This window comes from Orcinus orca, chromosome 11, assembly GCF_937001465.1.
Source record: "Orcinus orca chromosome 11, mOrcOrc1.1, whole genome shotgun sequence".
Classification (NCBI taxonomy): Eukaryota; Metazoa; Chordata; class Mammalia; order Artiodactyla; family Delphinidae; genus Orcinus; species Orcinus orca.
Window position 1 is genome coordinate 82,414,781 of NC_064569.1, and position 16,104 is coordinate 82,430,884.

At 40.6% G+C, this 16,104-nt stretch overlaps 1 protein-coding gene across 3 annotated transcripts in view; it reads left to right on the forward strand.

The window, feature by feature from the left end:
- The window catches only part of ANO4 (anoctamin 4), a 426,079-nt gene that overhangs the window by 182,470 nt on the left and 227,505 nt on the right, over positions 1-16,104 (forward strand). For all 3 annotated transcript variants that reach the window (XM_033427646.2, XM_004269479.4, XM_004269481.3), the window contains exon 2: positions 9,937-10,128. In XM_033427646.2, coding sequence (XP_033283537.2) covers positions 10,074-10,128 — 55 coding nt within the window. In that variant the 5' untranslated portion in view covers positions 9,937-10,073. The remainder of the gene's footprint in view (positions 1-9,936; positions 10,129-16,104) is intronic.

Here is a 16,104-nt window from a genome sequence, read left to right on the forward strand (position 1 = left end):
GCGCAGACTTTCCCTAGTTACAGCAAGTGGAGGCTACTCTTCCTTGCCGTTTGCGGGCTTCTCATTGCGGTGGCTTCTCTTGTTGCAGAGCTTGGGCTCTAGGTGCGTGGTCTGCAGTAGTTGTGGCAGGTGGGCTCAGTAGTTGTGGCTCGTGGGCTCCAGAGCGCAGGCTCAGTAGTTGTTGGCACGGGCTCTGCGGCATGTGGGATCTTCCCAGACCAGGGCCTGAACCCGTGTTCCCTGCATTGGCAGGCAGATTCTTAACCACTGCACCACCAGGGAAGACCCGCAATTTATTATTTTCTTTGTTTTTTTTTAACATCTTTATTGGAGTATAATTGCTTTACAATGGTGTGTTAGTTTCTACTTTATAGCAAAGTGAATCAGTTATACATATATATATATCCCCATATCTCTTCCCTCTGCGTCTCCCTCCCTCCCACCCTCCCTATCCCACCCCTCTAGGTGGTCACAAAGCACCGAGCTGATCTCTCTGTGCTATGTGGCTGCTTCCCACTAGCTATCTATTTTACATTTGATAGTGTATATATGTCCATGCCACTCTCTCACTTTGTCCCAGCTTACCCTTCCCCCTCCCCATATCCTCAAGTCCATTCTCTAGTAGGTCTGCATCTTTATTCCCATGTTGATGCAATTTGTTGACTGACAATTCCTTTCTGAAGAGGTGACTGCTGAATCTCCTGTAAATGTTAGCTTTTCGTAAGGCTGGAGTATATTTGCTGTCTTGTGTACTAACTATTTGTGTACACGTCTCTCCCTCGTTGACTTAGCCTCTGTATGAGGAGAGCTCTGATGGCCCAGGCTCTTCATCTGTACCTCTGAGAATTCTTAATTCTTGGAGGACCCAGATGGGTTTGCTCAGATATCAGGGGTTTTGCCCAAATTCCCCTATAACAGGCCCATCTTCCTCATATCCATCCTCTCCTGGTAATACTTGTGAATTCTTTTTTATTTTTGACATTTTCCCCATGATCTACATTATTAGATTTTTTAACAAGGAGTTCAACAGTTTCAAGTACCTGTGGCCTTTATTTCCACTGTGTAATTTTTCTTCTTATCTGTCATTTTGTGCTCCTTGAGGGTAGTTATTTATATAAGAGCTAGAAGTTCCATGCTGAGTCACAGTCCTGGTTCCTTCAACCCAATAATCCTTAGCAAAAGGGACAAGAAGGAATGGTTTTCGGGGGAGATTGGTTCAAGATGGCAGAGTAGAAGGACATGTGCTCACTCTCCCTTGCGAGAGCACCAGAATCACAACTAACTGCTGAATAATCATTGAGAGGAAGACACTGGGACTCACCAAAAAAGGTACCCCACCTGCAAAGACAAAGGAGAAACCATAGTGACATGGTAGGAGGGGCATAATCACAATAAATCAAATCCCATAACTGCTGGGTGAGTGACTCACAGACTGGAGAACAATTATACCACAGAAGTCCATCCACTGGAGTGAAGGTTCTGAGCCCCACATCAGGCTTCCAAACCTGGGGGTCTGGCAATGGGAGGAGGAATTCCCAGACAATCAGACTGAAGACTAGCGGGGTTTGACTGCAGGACTTTGATAGGACTCGGGGAAACTGAGACTCTACTCTTGGACAGCACACACAAAGTAGTGTGCACATTGGGACCCAGGGGGAAGGAGCAGTTGACCCCATAGGAGACTGAATCAGACCTACCTGCCAGTGTTGGAGGGTCTTCTGCAGAGGCTGGGGGCAATTGTCGCTCACCGTGGAGACAAGGACACTGGCAGCAAAAGTTCTGGGAAGTACTCCTTGGCATGAGCCCCCCCGCCAGAGTCCACCATTAGCCCCACCAAAGAGCCTGTAGCCTCCAGTGCTGGGTCACCTCAGACCAAACAACCAACAGGGAGGGAACCCAGCCCCAGCCAACAGCAGACAAGCAGAATAAAGTTTTACTGAGCTCTGCCCACCAGAGCAACACCCAGCTCTGACCACCACCAGTCCCTCCCATCAGGAAGCTTGCACAAGCCTCTTAGATAACCTCATCCACCAGAGGGCAGACAGCAGAAGCAAGAAGAACTACAATCCTGCAGCCTGTGGAACAAAAACCACATTCAAAGAAAGAAAGACAAAATAAAAAGGCAGAGGACTATGTACCAGATGAAGGAACAAGATAAAAACCGAGAAAAACAACTAAATGAAGGGGAGATAGGCAACCTTCCAGAAAAGAATTCAGAATAATGATAGAGAAGATGATCCAGGACCTCAGAAAAAGAATGGAGGCAAAGATCAAGAGGATGCAAGGAATGTTTAACAAACGCCTGGAAGTATTAAAGAACAAACACCTACAAGAATTAAAGAACAAACAAACAGAGTTGAACAATACAATAACTAAATCAAAAATATACTAGAAGGAATCAGTAGCAGAATAACTGAAGCAGAAGAATGGATAAGTGACCTGGAAGACAGAATGGTGGAATTCACTGCCATGGACAGAATAAAGAGAAAAGAATGAAAAAAAAATGAAGACAGCCTAAGAGACCTCTGGGACAAAATCAAATGCACCAACACTCGAATTATAGGGGTCCCAGAAGGAGAAGAGAGAGAGAAATGACCCGAGAAAATATGTGAAGAGATTATAGTCGAAAACTTCCCTACGTGGGAAAGGAGATAGCCACCCAAGTGCAGGAAGCACAGAGAGTCCCAGGCAGGATAAACCCAAGGAGAAACACTCCAAGACCCATGGTAATCAAATTGACAAAAATTAAAGACAAAGAAAAATTATTGAAAGCAACAAGAGAAAAACCACAAATAACATACAAGGGAACTCCCATAAGGTTAACAGCTGATTTCTCAGCAGAAACTCTACAAGCCAGAAGGGAGTGGCACAGTATATTTAAAGTGATGAAAGGGAAGAACCTACAACCAAGATTACTCTACCCAGCAAGGATCTCATTCAGATTCGATGGAGAAATCAAAAGCTTTACAGACAAGCAAAAGCTAAGAGAATTCAGCACCACCAAACCACCTCTACAACAAATGCTAAAGGAACTTCTCTAAGTGGGAAACACAAGAGAAGAAAAGGACCTACAAAAACAAACCCAAAGCAATTAAGAAAATGGCAATAGGAACATACATATCGATAATTACCTTAAATGTGAATTGATTAAATGCTCCAACCAAAAGACACAGACTGGCTGAATGGATATAAAAACAAGACCCATATATATGCTGTCTATCAGAGACCCACTTCAGACATAGGGACACATACAGACTGAAAGTGAGGGGATGGAAAAAGATATTCCATGCAAATGGAAATCAAAAGAAAGCTGGAGTAGCAATACTCATATCAGATGAAATAGACTTTAAAATGAAGTATGTTACAAGAGTTAGGGAAGGACACTACATAATGATCAAGGGATCAATCAAAGAAGAAGATATAACAATTATAAATATGTATGCACCCAACATAGGAGCACCTCAATACATAAGGCAACTGCTAACAGCTATGAAAGAGGAAATCAACAGTAAAACAATAATAGTGGGGGATTTTAACACCTCATGTACACCAATGGATAGATCATCCAAAATGAAAATAAATAAGCAAACACAAGCTTTAAATGACACAATAGACCAGATAGATTTAATTGATACTTATAGGACATTCCATCCAAAAAGAGCAGATTACACTCTCTTCTCAAGTGCACACGGAACATTCTCCAGGATAGATCACACCTTGGGTCACACATCAAGCCTCAGTAAATTTAATATTATTGAAATCATATCAAGCATCTTTTCTGACCACAATGCTATGAGATTATAAATAAATTACAGGGAAAATCAATGTAAAAAACACAAACACATGGAGGCTAAACAATACATTACTAAATAACCAAGAGATCACTGAAGAAATCAAAGAGGAGATCAAAAAATGCTTAGAGACCAATGACAATGAATACATGACGTTCCAAAACCTATGGGATGCCGTGAAAGCAGTTCTAAGAGGGAAGTTTATAGCAATACAATCCTACCTCAAGAAACAAGAAAAATCTGAAACAACCTAACCTTATACCAAAAGCAACTAGAGAAAGAACAACAAAGAAAATGCAAAGTTAGTAGAAGGAAAGAAATCATAAAGATCAGAGCAGAAATAAATGAAATAGAAACAAAGAAGACAATATCAAAGATCAATAAAACTAAAAGCTTGTTCTTTGAGAAGATAAACAAAATTTATAAACCACTAGCCAGACTCATCAGGAAAGAGAGGGAGAGGACTCAAATCAATAAAATTAGAAATCAAAAAGAAGTTACAGTGGACACCGCAGAAACACAAAGCATCCTAAGAGACTACTACAAGCAACTCTATGCCAATAAAAGGATAACCTGGAAGAAATGGACAACGTCTTAGAAAGGTATAACCTTCCAAGACTGAACCAGGAAGAAATAGAAAATATGAACAGACCAATCACAAGTAATGAAATTGAAACTGTGATGAAAAATCTTCCAACAAACAAAAGTCCACGATCAGGTGGCTTCACAGGTGAATTCTATCAAACATTCAGAGAAGAGCTAACACCCATCCTTCTCAAACTCCTCCAAAAAATTGCAGAGGAAGGAACACTCCCAAACTCATTCTACAAGGCCATCATCACCTTGATACCAAAACCAGACAAAGATACTACAAAAAAAGAAAATTACAGACCAATATCACTGATGAATATAGATGCAAAAATCCTCAACAAAATACTAGCAAACAGAATCCAACAACACAGTGAAAGGATCATACAGCATGATCAAGTGGGATTTATCTGAGGGATGCAAGGATTCTTCAGTATACGCAAATCAATCAGTGTGATACGCCATATTAACAAACTGAAGGATAAAAGCCATATGATAATCTCAGTAGATGCAGAAAAAGCTTTTGACAAAATTCAACACCATTTATGATAAAAACTCTCCAGAAAGTGGGCATAGAGGGAATCTACCTCAACATAATAAAAGTCATATATGACAAACCCACAGCAGACATTATTCTCAATGGTGAAAAACTGAAACCATTTCCTCTAAGGTCAGGCACAAGACAAGGATGTCCACTCTTGCCACTATTATCTAACATAGTTTTGGAAGTCTTAGCCGTGGAAATCAGAGAAGAAAAAGAAATAAAAGGAATACAAACTGAAAAGAAGTAAAACTGTCACTCTTTTCAGATGACATGATACTATATGTAGGCAATCCTAAATATGCCACCAGAGAACTGCTAGAGCTAATCAGTGAATTTGGTAATGTTGCAGGATACAAAATTAATGCACAGAAATCTGTTGCATTCCTATACACTAACAACGGAAGGTCAGAAAGAGAAATTAAAGAAATAATCCCATTCACCATTGGAATAAAAAAAAAATACCTAGGAATAAACCTACCTAAGGAGGTAAAAGCCCTCTACTCAGAAAACTTCAAGACACTGATGAAAGAAATCAAAGATGACACAAACAGATGGAAAAATATACCATGTTCTTGGATTGGAAGAATCAATATTGTGAAAATTACTGTACTACCCAAAGCAATCTACAGTTTCAGTGCAATCCCTATCCAATTACCAATGACGTTTTTTACAGAAGTAGAACAAAAAATCTTAAAATTTGTATGTAGACACGAAAGGCCCTGAATAGCCAAAGCAATCTTGAGGGAAAAAGCAGGGCTGGAGGAATCAGACTCTCTGACTTCAGACTATACTATAAAGCTACAGCAATCAAGACAATATGGTACTGGCACAAAAACAGAAATATAGATCAGTGGAACAGGATAGAAAGCCCAGAGGTAAACCCACACACCTATGGTCAGCTAATCTATGATAAAGGAGGCAAGGATATACAATGGAGAAAAGACAGTCTCTTCAATAAGTGGTGCTCGGAAAACTGGACAGTTACATGTAAAAGAATGAAATTAGAACACTCCCTAACACCATACACCGAAATAAAATCAAAATGGATTAAAGACCAAAATGTTAAGACTGGACACTGTAAAACTCTTAGAGGAAAACATAGGAAGAACACTCTTTGGCATAAATCACAGCAAGATCTTTTCGACCCACCTCCTAGAGTAATGGAAATAAAAACAAAAACAAACAGGACCTAATGAAACTTAAAAGTTTTTGTGCAGCAAAGGAAGCTATAAAGAAGACGAAAAGACAACCCTCAGAATGGGAGAAAGTATTTGCAAACGAATCAATGGACAAAGGGTTAATCTCCCAAATATATAAACAATTCATGCAGCTCAATATTAAAAAAAAAAAAACCACCCAATCAAAAAATGGGCAGAGACCTAAATAGACATTTCTCCAAAGACATACAGATGGCCAAGAAACACATGAAAAGCTGCTCAACATCACTAATTATTAGAGAAATGAAAATCAAAACTACAGTGAGTTATCACCTCAGACCAGTTAGAATGGACATCAGAAAATCTACAAACAACAAATGCTGGAGAGGGTGTGGAGAAAAGGGAACCCTCTTGCACTGTTGGTAGGAATGTAAATTGATACAGCTACTATGGAGAACAGTATGGAGGTTCCTTAAAAAACTAAAAATAGAATTATTATATGACCCAGCAATCCCACTACTGGGCACATACCCAGAGAAAACCATAATTCAAAAAGGCACATGCACCCCAATGTTCATTGCAGCACTATGTACAATAGCCAGGTCATGGAATCAACCTAAATGCCCCTTGACAGACAAATGGATAAAGAAGAGGTGGTACATATATACAGTGGAATATTACTCAGTCATAAAAAGAATGAAATTGGGTCATTTATAGAGATGTGGATGGACATAGATAGTGTCATACAGAGTGAAGTAAGTCAGAAGGAGAAAACATATATCGTATATTAATGCATATATGTGGAATCTAGAAAAATGGTACAGATGAACTAGTTTGCAAGGCAGAAATAGAGACACCGATGTAGAGAACAAAGGTATGGACACCAAGGCGGGGAAAGTCGGGGGGCGTGGGTGGTGGTGGGATGAATTGGGAGATTGGCTTTGAGATATATACACCAATATGTATAAAATAAATAACTAATAAGAACCTGCTGTATACAAAAATAATTCAAAAAATTAAAAATGAAGAATTTGTTTTGGGAGAGCTGTCTATTTCATATATACAGACTGAGACTGCATGTACCATCTGATGTTGCCTTCAAGTGCCCCTCCCAGCCCCTTCATCTGTCACCTGAAAATCTGTGTGCATTCTTCTGGAGCCTTTTTTTTTTTTTTTTTTTTCTGACTGCACCTCGAAGCTTGCAGGATATTAGGTCCCTGACCAGGGATTGAACCTGGGCCACTGCAGTGAAAGCGCTGAATCCTAACCACTGGACCACTAGGGAATTCTCGTGTTCTGAAGTCTTGCTGCATCTATAGACATTTGTTCTGCACCTTTCTGGAAATGTGGAGCATAGAATGGTAGTAACGAGCACAGCAGAGCGGAACAATTCCAGGCTGATGCTGTAGTTCTAGTCCTGCCCCTAGAGAGAAACCTATGAGTAAGGCTTCTACTTGCTCAGGCAGCTGAGCATCAGAGTAGGGCATGCAGTGTGAGGGGAAGGCTGCCAGGCTGTCTCCCAAGGGGCCACCTAGCACGGCAGGTCTTACCAGGGTGGATCTCCCAAGAACAAGTCTCAGGCTCACAGCTTGTGGGCTTAGAAACCGGATCATGGGGGCAGAGTATACTAAGTAATTTTTGAGGAGGTGGATGTGTGGAAACCCACGGTGCCAGTTTGTTAATCCACACCGCGAACCCTCTCTGCCGGAGAGGTAGGAATACTCGTGTGATTTCTCTCTCCCTGCCCTGGGAGCCACATCCTAATCCTAAGGTTGTCTGGTGAGCGTTGTCAGAGTGAAGGCAGTTAAGTGGATAAAGGAGAGAAAAATTGCATGTCAGTGCCGTCTGGCTATGCATTTGGAAATTTTGAACCTTGCGGCTGTTGCCTGGACGGGCACTGCCCAGGTTTGTCTCTTACATGTTTTGTTTATTGTTGTTGTTTGTATTGTTATTGTCTTTTCCTTGGCTGACCAAACCTCATTCTGATTTGAATCATCCTTTCTTAAAATTCCTTAGAACTTACGAATTGGCCCAGGTCACATCCTGCCCCACCCCAACCTTGGGAAAATTTAAAGTAACTCTTCATACCTCTGACATGACCCATGATTGCTGATTTATAATTTACCTCTGAGCAGGTTTTTAATTTCCTTCATTTCTGGGTTTGTAGTAGACTTCTCACTGAGGCCTTCCAGTACTGATAATATGTAAACCGATTGTTTTACCCTGCCATTGCTCAGTTTCCTCATCTGCGTAAGGTACCAGATGAATTAGCTAACTGCTAAGGTAACTTCCAATGCTAAATTTCTACCTTCAAGTTTCAAGAGATTTTCCTCTTTTTTTTTTTTTTACTGAAGTATAGTTGATTTACAATATTAGTTTCAGGTATACAGCATAAGTGATTCAGTGTTTTTAACTTATACTCTATCAAAAGATATTACCAGATAATGGCTATAATTCCCTGTGCTCTACAATACATTCTTGTTCTTATCTATTTTACACATAGTAGTTTGTATCTCTTAATCCCATACCCCTAACATTCCCCTCCCCACTTCCTTCTCCCAGCTGGTAACCCCTCTAAAAAATAATACAAAGGAACGTATATAGCAAAACAGAAACAGACTCATAGAGATTTTCCTTTTAATGAAAAAATTTTGTGATTTGGTGAAGGTTAGCTTTCCTTCATCGGATGGCATGATTCCTTAACGAGTCCCCGTGGCTGGCTGGCATCAAATAAGGCTAACACCTTTCCTTGGCTTTTTTTTAAAGAGCAAATCCGGATTCAGTCCACCATGAATTTGAATTGCAGCTCTGTCCTCACAGTGCTTCTTTGGAAAAATCATATAACCTTTCATATTTCACTTGAGGCTTCTAAAATGATTTTCTAATTCTCTTTTCCATCAGTAGTTTATTAACTGGAATTCTTCTGTAGTGAAGAACTTTGTCTTATCAACTATTTGGCTTAAGTGTGGTTAGTAAAGGAAAGGCAGGATAAATGCTTTCTTCTTTCCTTTTATTTATCATTTTCTTAATAATGAATTGGTATTTTATCAACCTCCAGCGGTGTTATGAGTGTTTTTAGCTTTTGAGCTCAGAATTTTACAATATAGTTTGTAGGTATCCGCAGATGTAATCCCTATGTATATAATCGATATAAGTTAATACAATCAATATTGTTTCTGATGAAATTGACATGAAGTCTGGGATTTGCTTTAAACTACTCTGGCACCTAAAAAGCAAACTGACAGCAAAGGGAGTGGAATAGGTGAATATGGGAAAGTTTTTTTTTCAGCTTTTTGGGAAGATCTTTATTTAGTGAAGCTGGGTGGTAGGTACATCGAGTCCATTGTACTATTCTTTTCACTTTTAGCATGGTTGAAATTTTCCCAGATAAAATAGCTCTAAAAAATACATAATTTTAAGGTTATCAGAGGTGTAAACCTGAGTTCAGTCTTTAACTCTGGCCTGTACATGAATACTGTGGAAAAAGATTCTTCGATGTTTATTGAAATGCCAGATATCACAACAGTTTGTAATCCTCATGCCACTGACAGCAGCATGCCAATTATGTGCATATTTTCCAGGATTTTGGAAGAATTTTAGTATTTAACTTTATTGGATCTGTTTATAAAACTCTTGTCACAATAACTGAGGCTGTCCACTTTTGAATGAAACAATGTTCAGGAAATAATATAATGTGAAAATCAATTGGTATCACAGTTCTTATATTACTAGCATCCCTTAAGAATTTGAAACAAAGTTACTTAATGCTCTCTGGATCTTATGCCAGAAAATAATTCGGTGTTTTAGCCATTCTGCACTGACTTCTTCAATATAATTGTGCTATTTCTTATTCCAGGTTTAAGTTTATCTATTCATGGGGCTGAAAAGCGTTTGCAAATCCACCAACGGCGAAGTGTGGCAAGCCACCCAGGGTCACGTCGCCTGCCCGTGGTCAGGCATTCCTCACTCCCACCAGGCAGAAGGTCAATAAAAATGGAGGCAAGGTCTTCTGGAATCACTAATGGGAAAACCAAAGTCTTCCACGCAGGTAATGCATGGGGAAGGGTCAACAGGGACCTGTGTTAGCAGCAGGCTGACACAGCCTGCATTATATTTTTATTGTCTTAACACTTCCATGCTTCCAGTTAAGCTTGCTTTTTTTTTTTTTTAACATCTCTATTGGAGTATAATTGCTTTACAATGGTGTGTTAGTTTTTGCTTTACAATGGTGTGTTAGTTTCTGCTTTATAACAAAGTGAATCAGTTATACATATACATATGTTTCCATATCTCTTCCCTCTTGCATCTCCCTCCCTCCCACCCTCCCTATCCCACCCCTCTAGGTGGTCACAAACCACAGAGCTGATCTCCCTGTGCTATGCGGCTGCTTCCCACTACCAAACATAAAATAGAAAGCTTGCTTTTTAAAAAGAGTCTTGGTTTTTTTTTTCTCTCTCTCTCTTCACTTCAGTCAGTGGTAAATGTCACCAAGACCAATAGGAGGGAAGAGAGCTTGTTGTGTCAGAAAAGGTTAAGGCAACATTCTACTTACAGTGGGAGAATCTAAATGAAAAATTTCAGTGAATAAACTTGCTCGGTTCAAAAAAGCTTATTGTGTAATAAAATAATAAAGAGATTTGGCCAGTTTCTTGATAATTTGCTCTAAAACAGCTCGGGGAAAAAGTCAAGCTGAAAATGTCCGCTTTGAAGCCTCAGTTATGTGGCTTGACTTGCCTGTATTTCCTCCTCAGGTGAAGGGAGAAAACTAAAGTCATATGAAGTTTCAAGGCTCTGAGAAGCATCTGTGATCTCTTGAAAATGTTAAAATGAGTGTATATCAAAGTTGGTAATTACAACTAAAAGTATTTGGGTGAGAGGCTCATTTAAGTATTCATTCGTTCATTCATTCAACAAAGGTGTTGAGTGAATACTATATGCCAGGCATTGTTTTGGGTGCTGAGGAAAAACAAGTGAACACTGTCTTTCTGACTCACAGGAACATCAAATTGTGAGGAAATTCTGAAGTCACTTAGTATAAGTCTCACCCAATCCTGATTTCTCTGTGTAATGTCCTTGCAGGTGGCCACCCAACCTCAACTAAAGTCAAGCTTCCTTCTCTAGCCATGTCATCGTCTTTCTCTCAGCTGATAACCTTGTTTCCTAACCTCATGGAGAAACCCACAAGCCACTGGGCCTGAATGACTGCAGGTCCCTTACCCTGCATCTCCACGTATATCTCTTGTTTACTCCCATCCTTCACCCTTTTCCTCTGGTTTTCAAAAGATGAGGGTCTTCCCACTGTCCTTGACCAAGCTTTCACCTGTATCCTTGGCCACCCTTTTCCTCTCTTGGACCTTGCCCTTTCCCCTCATTCTGTGAAGAAGGCTAAAGCTTCTCTCGTTCTAATCATCTTCATTTGACACCGCATCCTTTTCTCTCTTCCGCCACTTCTCCCCTCCCTTCTGAGCCAGACTTCTGAAAGAGTCATCTGCTTGGCTTGGCTCTACTCTCTGCCTTCCCAGCCACTCTTCAACCGAACACCGTCGGGTTTCTGTCTCCTCCTCTCCATCATGGCGGTTCTTGAGGCCCTTAGTGACCCCCTTTTACCATAGTGTGGTGAGTAGCAGACTCTTCTGATGCACCCGACCAGAATGGACCACGACTTCTTCCCAAAGCACTTCTCTGACTTCCATGATGGCCTTCTTTCTTGGTTCTCATCTCACGTCTCTCACAGGTAACTCTTAACAGTTCCCCAACCTCCAGCATCTCTCTCATCCTCTTGCCTGCTGTCATAGTGTATCCTTTACACCAAATACAGAATGATTCATTTCCACCCCTGATCATGCCATTCATCTTGCTTGTCCTACTCATTCTAGGGCAAAGGCCAAACCTCTTAGCAAGTTAAAAACAAATGCCCATCATGATCTGGCCCCTAGTGCTTCTCTTCCTTTTTTTGCCCCCTTCTGCCTTAAACTTTATACTCTAATGTGTCAGCTGGGGTTCAACCAGAAAAGCAGGGCCAGTAGAAGATTTGTACTAGAGATTTATTAAAAAGAATTGACTTACATGATTGTGAGGGCTGTCTAGGCCGGTCTGAAATCCATAGGGCAGGCTGTTAGGAAGGGCAGGCTGGTACTCTTGGGCACAGTGGAGGTCACTGTCTACAGGTGGAATTTCTTCTTCAGGACAGCCTTAGCTCTGGTTTTAAGACCTTTCAGCTGATTGAATCAGCACCCCAACTCTCTTGCCTAGGATAATCTCCCTTATTTAAAGTAACCGATTATGGACTTGTAAGACACCTTCACAGCAGCATCCGGATTAGTGTTCACCGAGTAACTGGGGACTCTAGTCCAGCCAAGTTGGCACATCAACTAGACCATGACGTCTGATCAGACTGACTTGCTTTCAGCTCTCCAGACACGTGATGCTATGTCATATCTCTCAACGTTTGCTCATGCTGCTTGCTCTAGGATACCCTGGTTTTGCTCCATAATCTTTTAATATTTTGAAATCGTCTGTCTCTCCACCATAAGGTCTTTAAAGGCATGGATTCTGGGATATTTATCTTGTACCTCCATTAAATAATTTGTAGGGTAGGACTGAACTGACCCTTCATTAGCTGTTTTTCAGACTATTATTATACAGGTCCTTAAATTTTTTTCTAGGTTTATTAGGGTATAATTGACAAACTACAATCACATTCTAATTGCTCTACCTGCCTTTCAGCAAATATTTATTGAGGGCCAATTTGGTTTCCAAGCATTCTTCAAGTACTTGGAATACATCAGTGAATGAAACAAAGATCCCTGCCCCTGAAGAGTTAACATATTATGTGGGGGAGATAGGTAATATATAAACATAATAAATAGTGATTAGGAAGAAGATAAATATTATGGATAAGAGAAAAAGTAGGTGAAATCAGGTGGTAGGGTTGCATGTTGCAATTTTAAATAAGGTGGTCAGCATATAGGCCACATTGTGGAGAAGATGTGTGATCAAGGGCTAGAAGGAGCTGAGAGGGCCGCTGAGATGAGCAAGTTCATCCCAGCAGAGGGATAGCCAGTTGACAGGCCCTACGACAGGAATGAGTCTGGCAGTTTGAAGAAAAGCACAGAGACCCCTGAGCTTGGAGTGAGAAGGAAACATCAGCTCAGTGAGGTCAGAGGGACCAGATAGGGCAGGGCCTTGCAGGCCATGTAAGGACTTTGAGCCCTGTATGAAATGGGAGCTTTTAAGGGGTTTTGAGCAGAAGAATCCCATGATCTGACTTATTTTTTAACAGTATCACTTTAGCTGTTATTTGAGGATAGACTATAGGGGTAGAGGGTGAAAGGAGGAAGGTCAGGTAGGAGGCCACCATAATAATCAAGTTGAGACATGATGGTAGCTCTTACTAGAGGTAGAAAAAGGCACATGAAAAGTGTTAAACATCACTAATTATTAGAGAACTGCAAATCAAAACTACAATGAGGTGTCACCTCACACCAGTCAGAATGGCCTTCATCAAAAACTCTACGAACAATAAATGCTGGAGAGGGTGTGGAGAAAAGGGAACCCTCTTGCACTGTTGGTGGGAATGTAACTTGATACAACCACTATGGAAAACAGTATGAAGGTTCCTTAAAAAACTAAAAATAGAACTACTATATGACTAGTAATTCTACTACTGGGCATATACCCAGAGAAAACCATAATTCAAAAAGGCACATGCACGCAAGCACTATTTACAATAGCCAGGACATGGAAGCAACCTAAATGTCCATCGACAGATGAATGGATAAAGAAGATGTGGTACATATATATATAATGGAATATTACTCAGCCATAAAAAGGAACAAAACTGGGTCATTTGTAGAGATGTGGATGGACCTAGACACTATCATACAGAGTGAAGTAAGTCAGAAAGAGAAAAAAAAACATTGTATATTAACACATATATGTGGAATCTAAAAAAATGGTATAGATGATCTTATTTGCAAAGCAGAAATAAAGACACAGATGTAGAGAACAAACATTTGGATACCAAGGGGGGAGTGGGATGAATTGGGAGACGGGGATTGACATATATACAATATTGATATTATGTAAAAATAGATAACTAAGGAGAACCTACGGTACAGCACAGGGAACTCTACTCAGTGCTCTGTGGTGACCTAAATGGGAAGGAAATCCAAAAAAGAGGGGATGTATGTATACGTATAGCTGATTCACTTTGCTGCACAGTAAAAACTAACACAACATTGTAAAGCAACTATACTCCAATAAAAATTTAAAAATAAAATAAAGTTGGGCCACAGAGTTTCAATGGATTAGATGTGGGATAAGAGAGAAAGGAGAGCTAAGTATGACTATATGGTTTTGGACTTGAGTAAATGTGTTTGGTATCAACTGAGATGGAGAAGGCTGAAGGCAAAGCGGACTTAGTGGATTTGAGGGCAGAAGTGGGGTCAGGATCGGAAGTCTGTGGGCAACTGGAGAGATCACGTGGGTGGTGGGATAAACATATTTAGAGTTTGAGAGATTGGTCTGGGAAGGAGATATAAAATCGACTGTTGTTGACAAGTCATCTGAGATGACCAGATGGAGAAGGGGGAGAGGATTAAGGGCTGAAATCTGGCACTCCCCAATAGTAAAGGTCAGAACATGAAAAGCAAAACACAAGCAAAGAAGGCCGAGAAGGAATGGCCAGCAAGGGTGGAGAGAAGCCAGAAATTACACATCTTGGAAGTTAAGTAAAGAAAGTTTATCACAAGGAGAGGAGTGATTATCTAGGTTAAATGTTGCTAAAAGTCAAGTAAGATGAGAAATAAGAATTGGCCGTTGATTTTAGTAAAGTGGAGATCGATGGTGATTTTGAGAAGGACAGCTTTGGTGAAGTGGTGGGGATGAAACTCTGATTAAAGTGTGTCTCAGACAGAATGGAAGCATATGAATTGGATACTGAGAATATAGACAACTTTTTAAAAGTAGTTTTGCTGTGAAGGGTAGCGAAGAACTAGGCCAGCCGCCGGGGGAGAAGCGAGGTCAAGAGAGTTTCTTTGCAAAATAGCAAATCTCCAGCAGATAAGTGGCGTTGGGGAGAGGGAAGAATTCATGATGTGAGGATTGGTGAGAGAAATGAGAGCCGTGTGCACAACAGAATCATGAACAGTTTATCTGTGATAACAGATGGGAAGGGAGAGTGTGTAGATGTTGGCAATGTGAGGAGGGTCTGAGAAGTTCTTTTGCTGCTGTTTCAGTTTTATCTGTAATGTGGTAAGGAAGGTCATAACTGAGAACGAGAAGGGAGTAAGATTGTTTGAGAGGATGGTAGGATGGTGTAAACGGTGGAATGTGGTTGCCGGCCCACATTAAATGGCTGTTTGAGGTTCATGGTCATGAAATTAAACTAGGACTAGTTACCATGGTTGTGTGTTTTTCTTTGACCTTGTTTAGCTACGTGAATGAAAACAAAGAATATATCAATATATAGAGTTATATTTAGTCAGGGTTTTGATTTTACCAAGGAATTAGGAAAAGGGGGAGAGAGAGGGAATCAAAGGTGCACTAGAGAGAATGATAACAGTCGATCATGTGTTTTAAGCTTAATACACAGGGAAGTGAAGACATCCGGAGGGGGGAGTGAGTTTCAGTGGAAAGTTGATAGGATCACTTGGTTGGAGGTTCAAGAGGGGATTAAAGCGTACTGAGGTTAGGACAGGGGAAGAAGAGCTGAAAAGAGATGGTAGTGAAAGAGTAGAATGCAGGGCACTGATACTAAGAAGGGCGTTGTTGTTATTAGTAATGATGAGGTTGAGGTTAGGGTATGAAGTTAGTGAGGATGGAGGGCAAGGTCAGTGGAGGAAAGTATTCTCAGAATGAGAGGCCAGGGTTTGGGAAGGATCATCTACATAGATATTGAAATTGAATTGAACAGTTTTGGGAGAGTAACATAAGCCAGGAGGTAACCTCATCAGGAAATGAGGAAGCATGATCTGGAAGCAGCACGTGGGTGCAGTGATGACACGGAGAGAAGGTGATATAA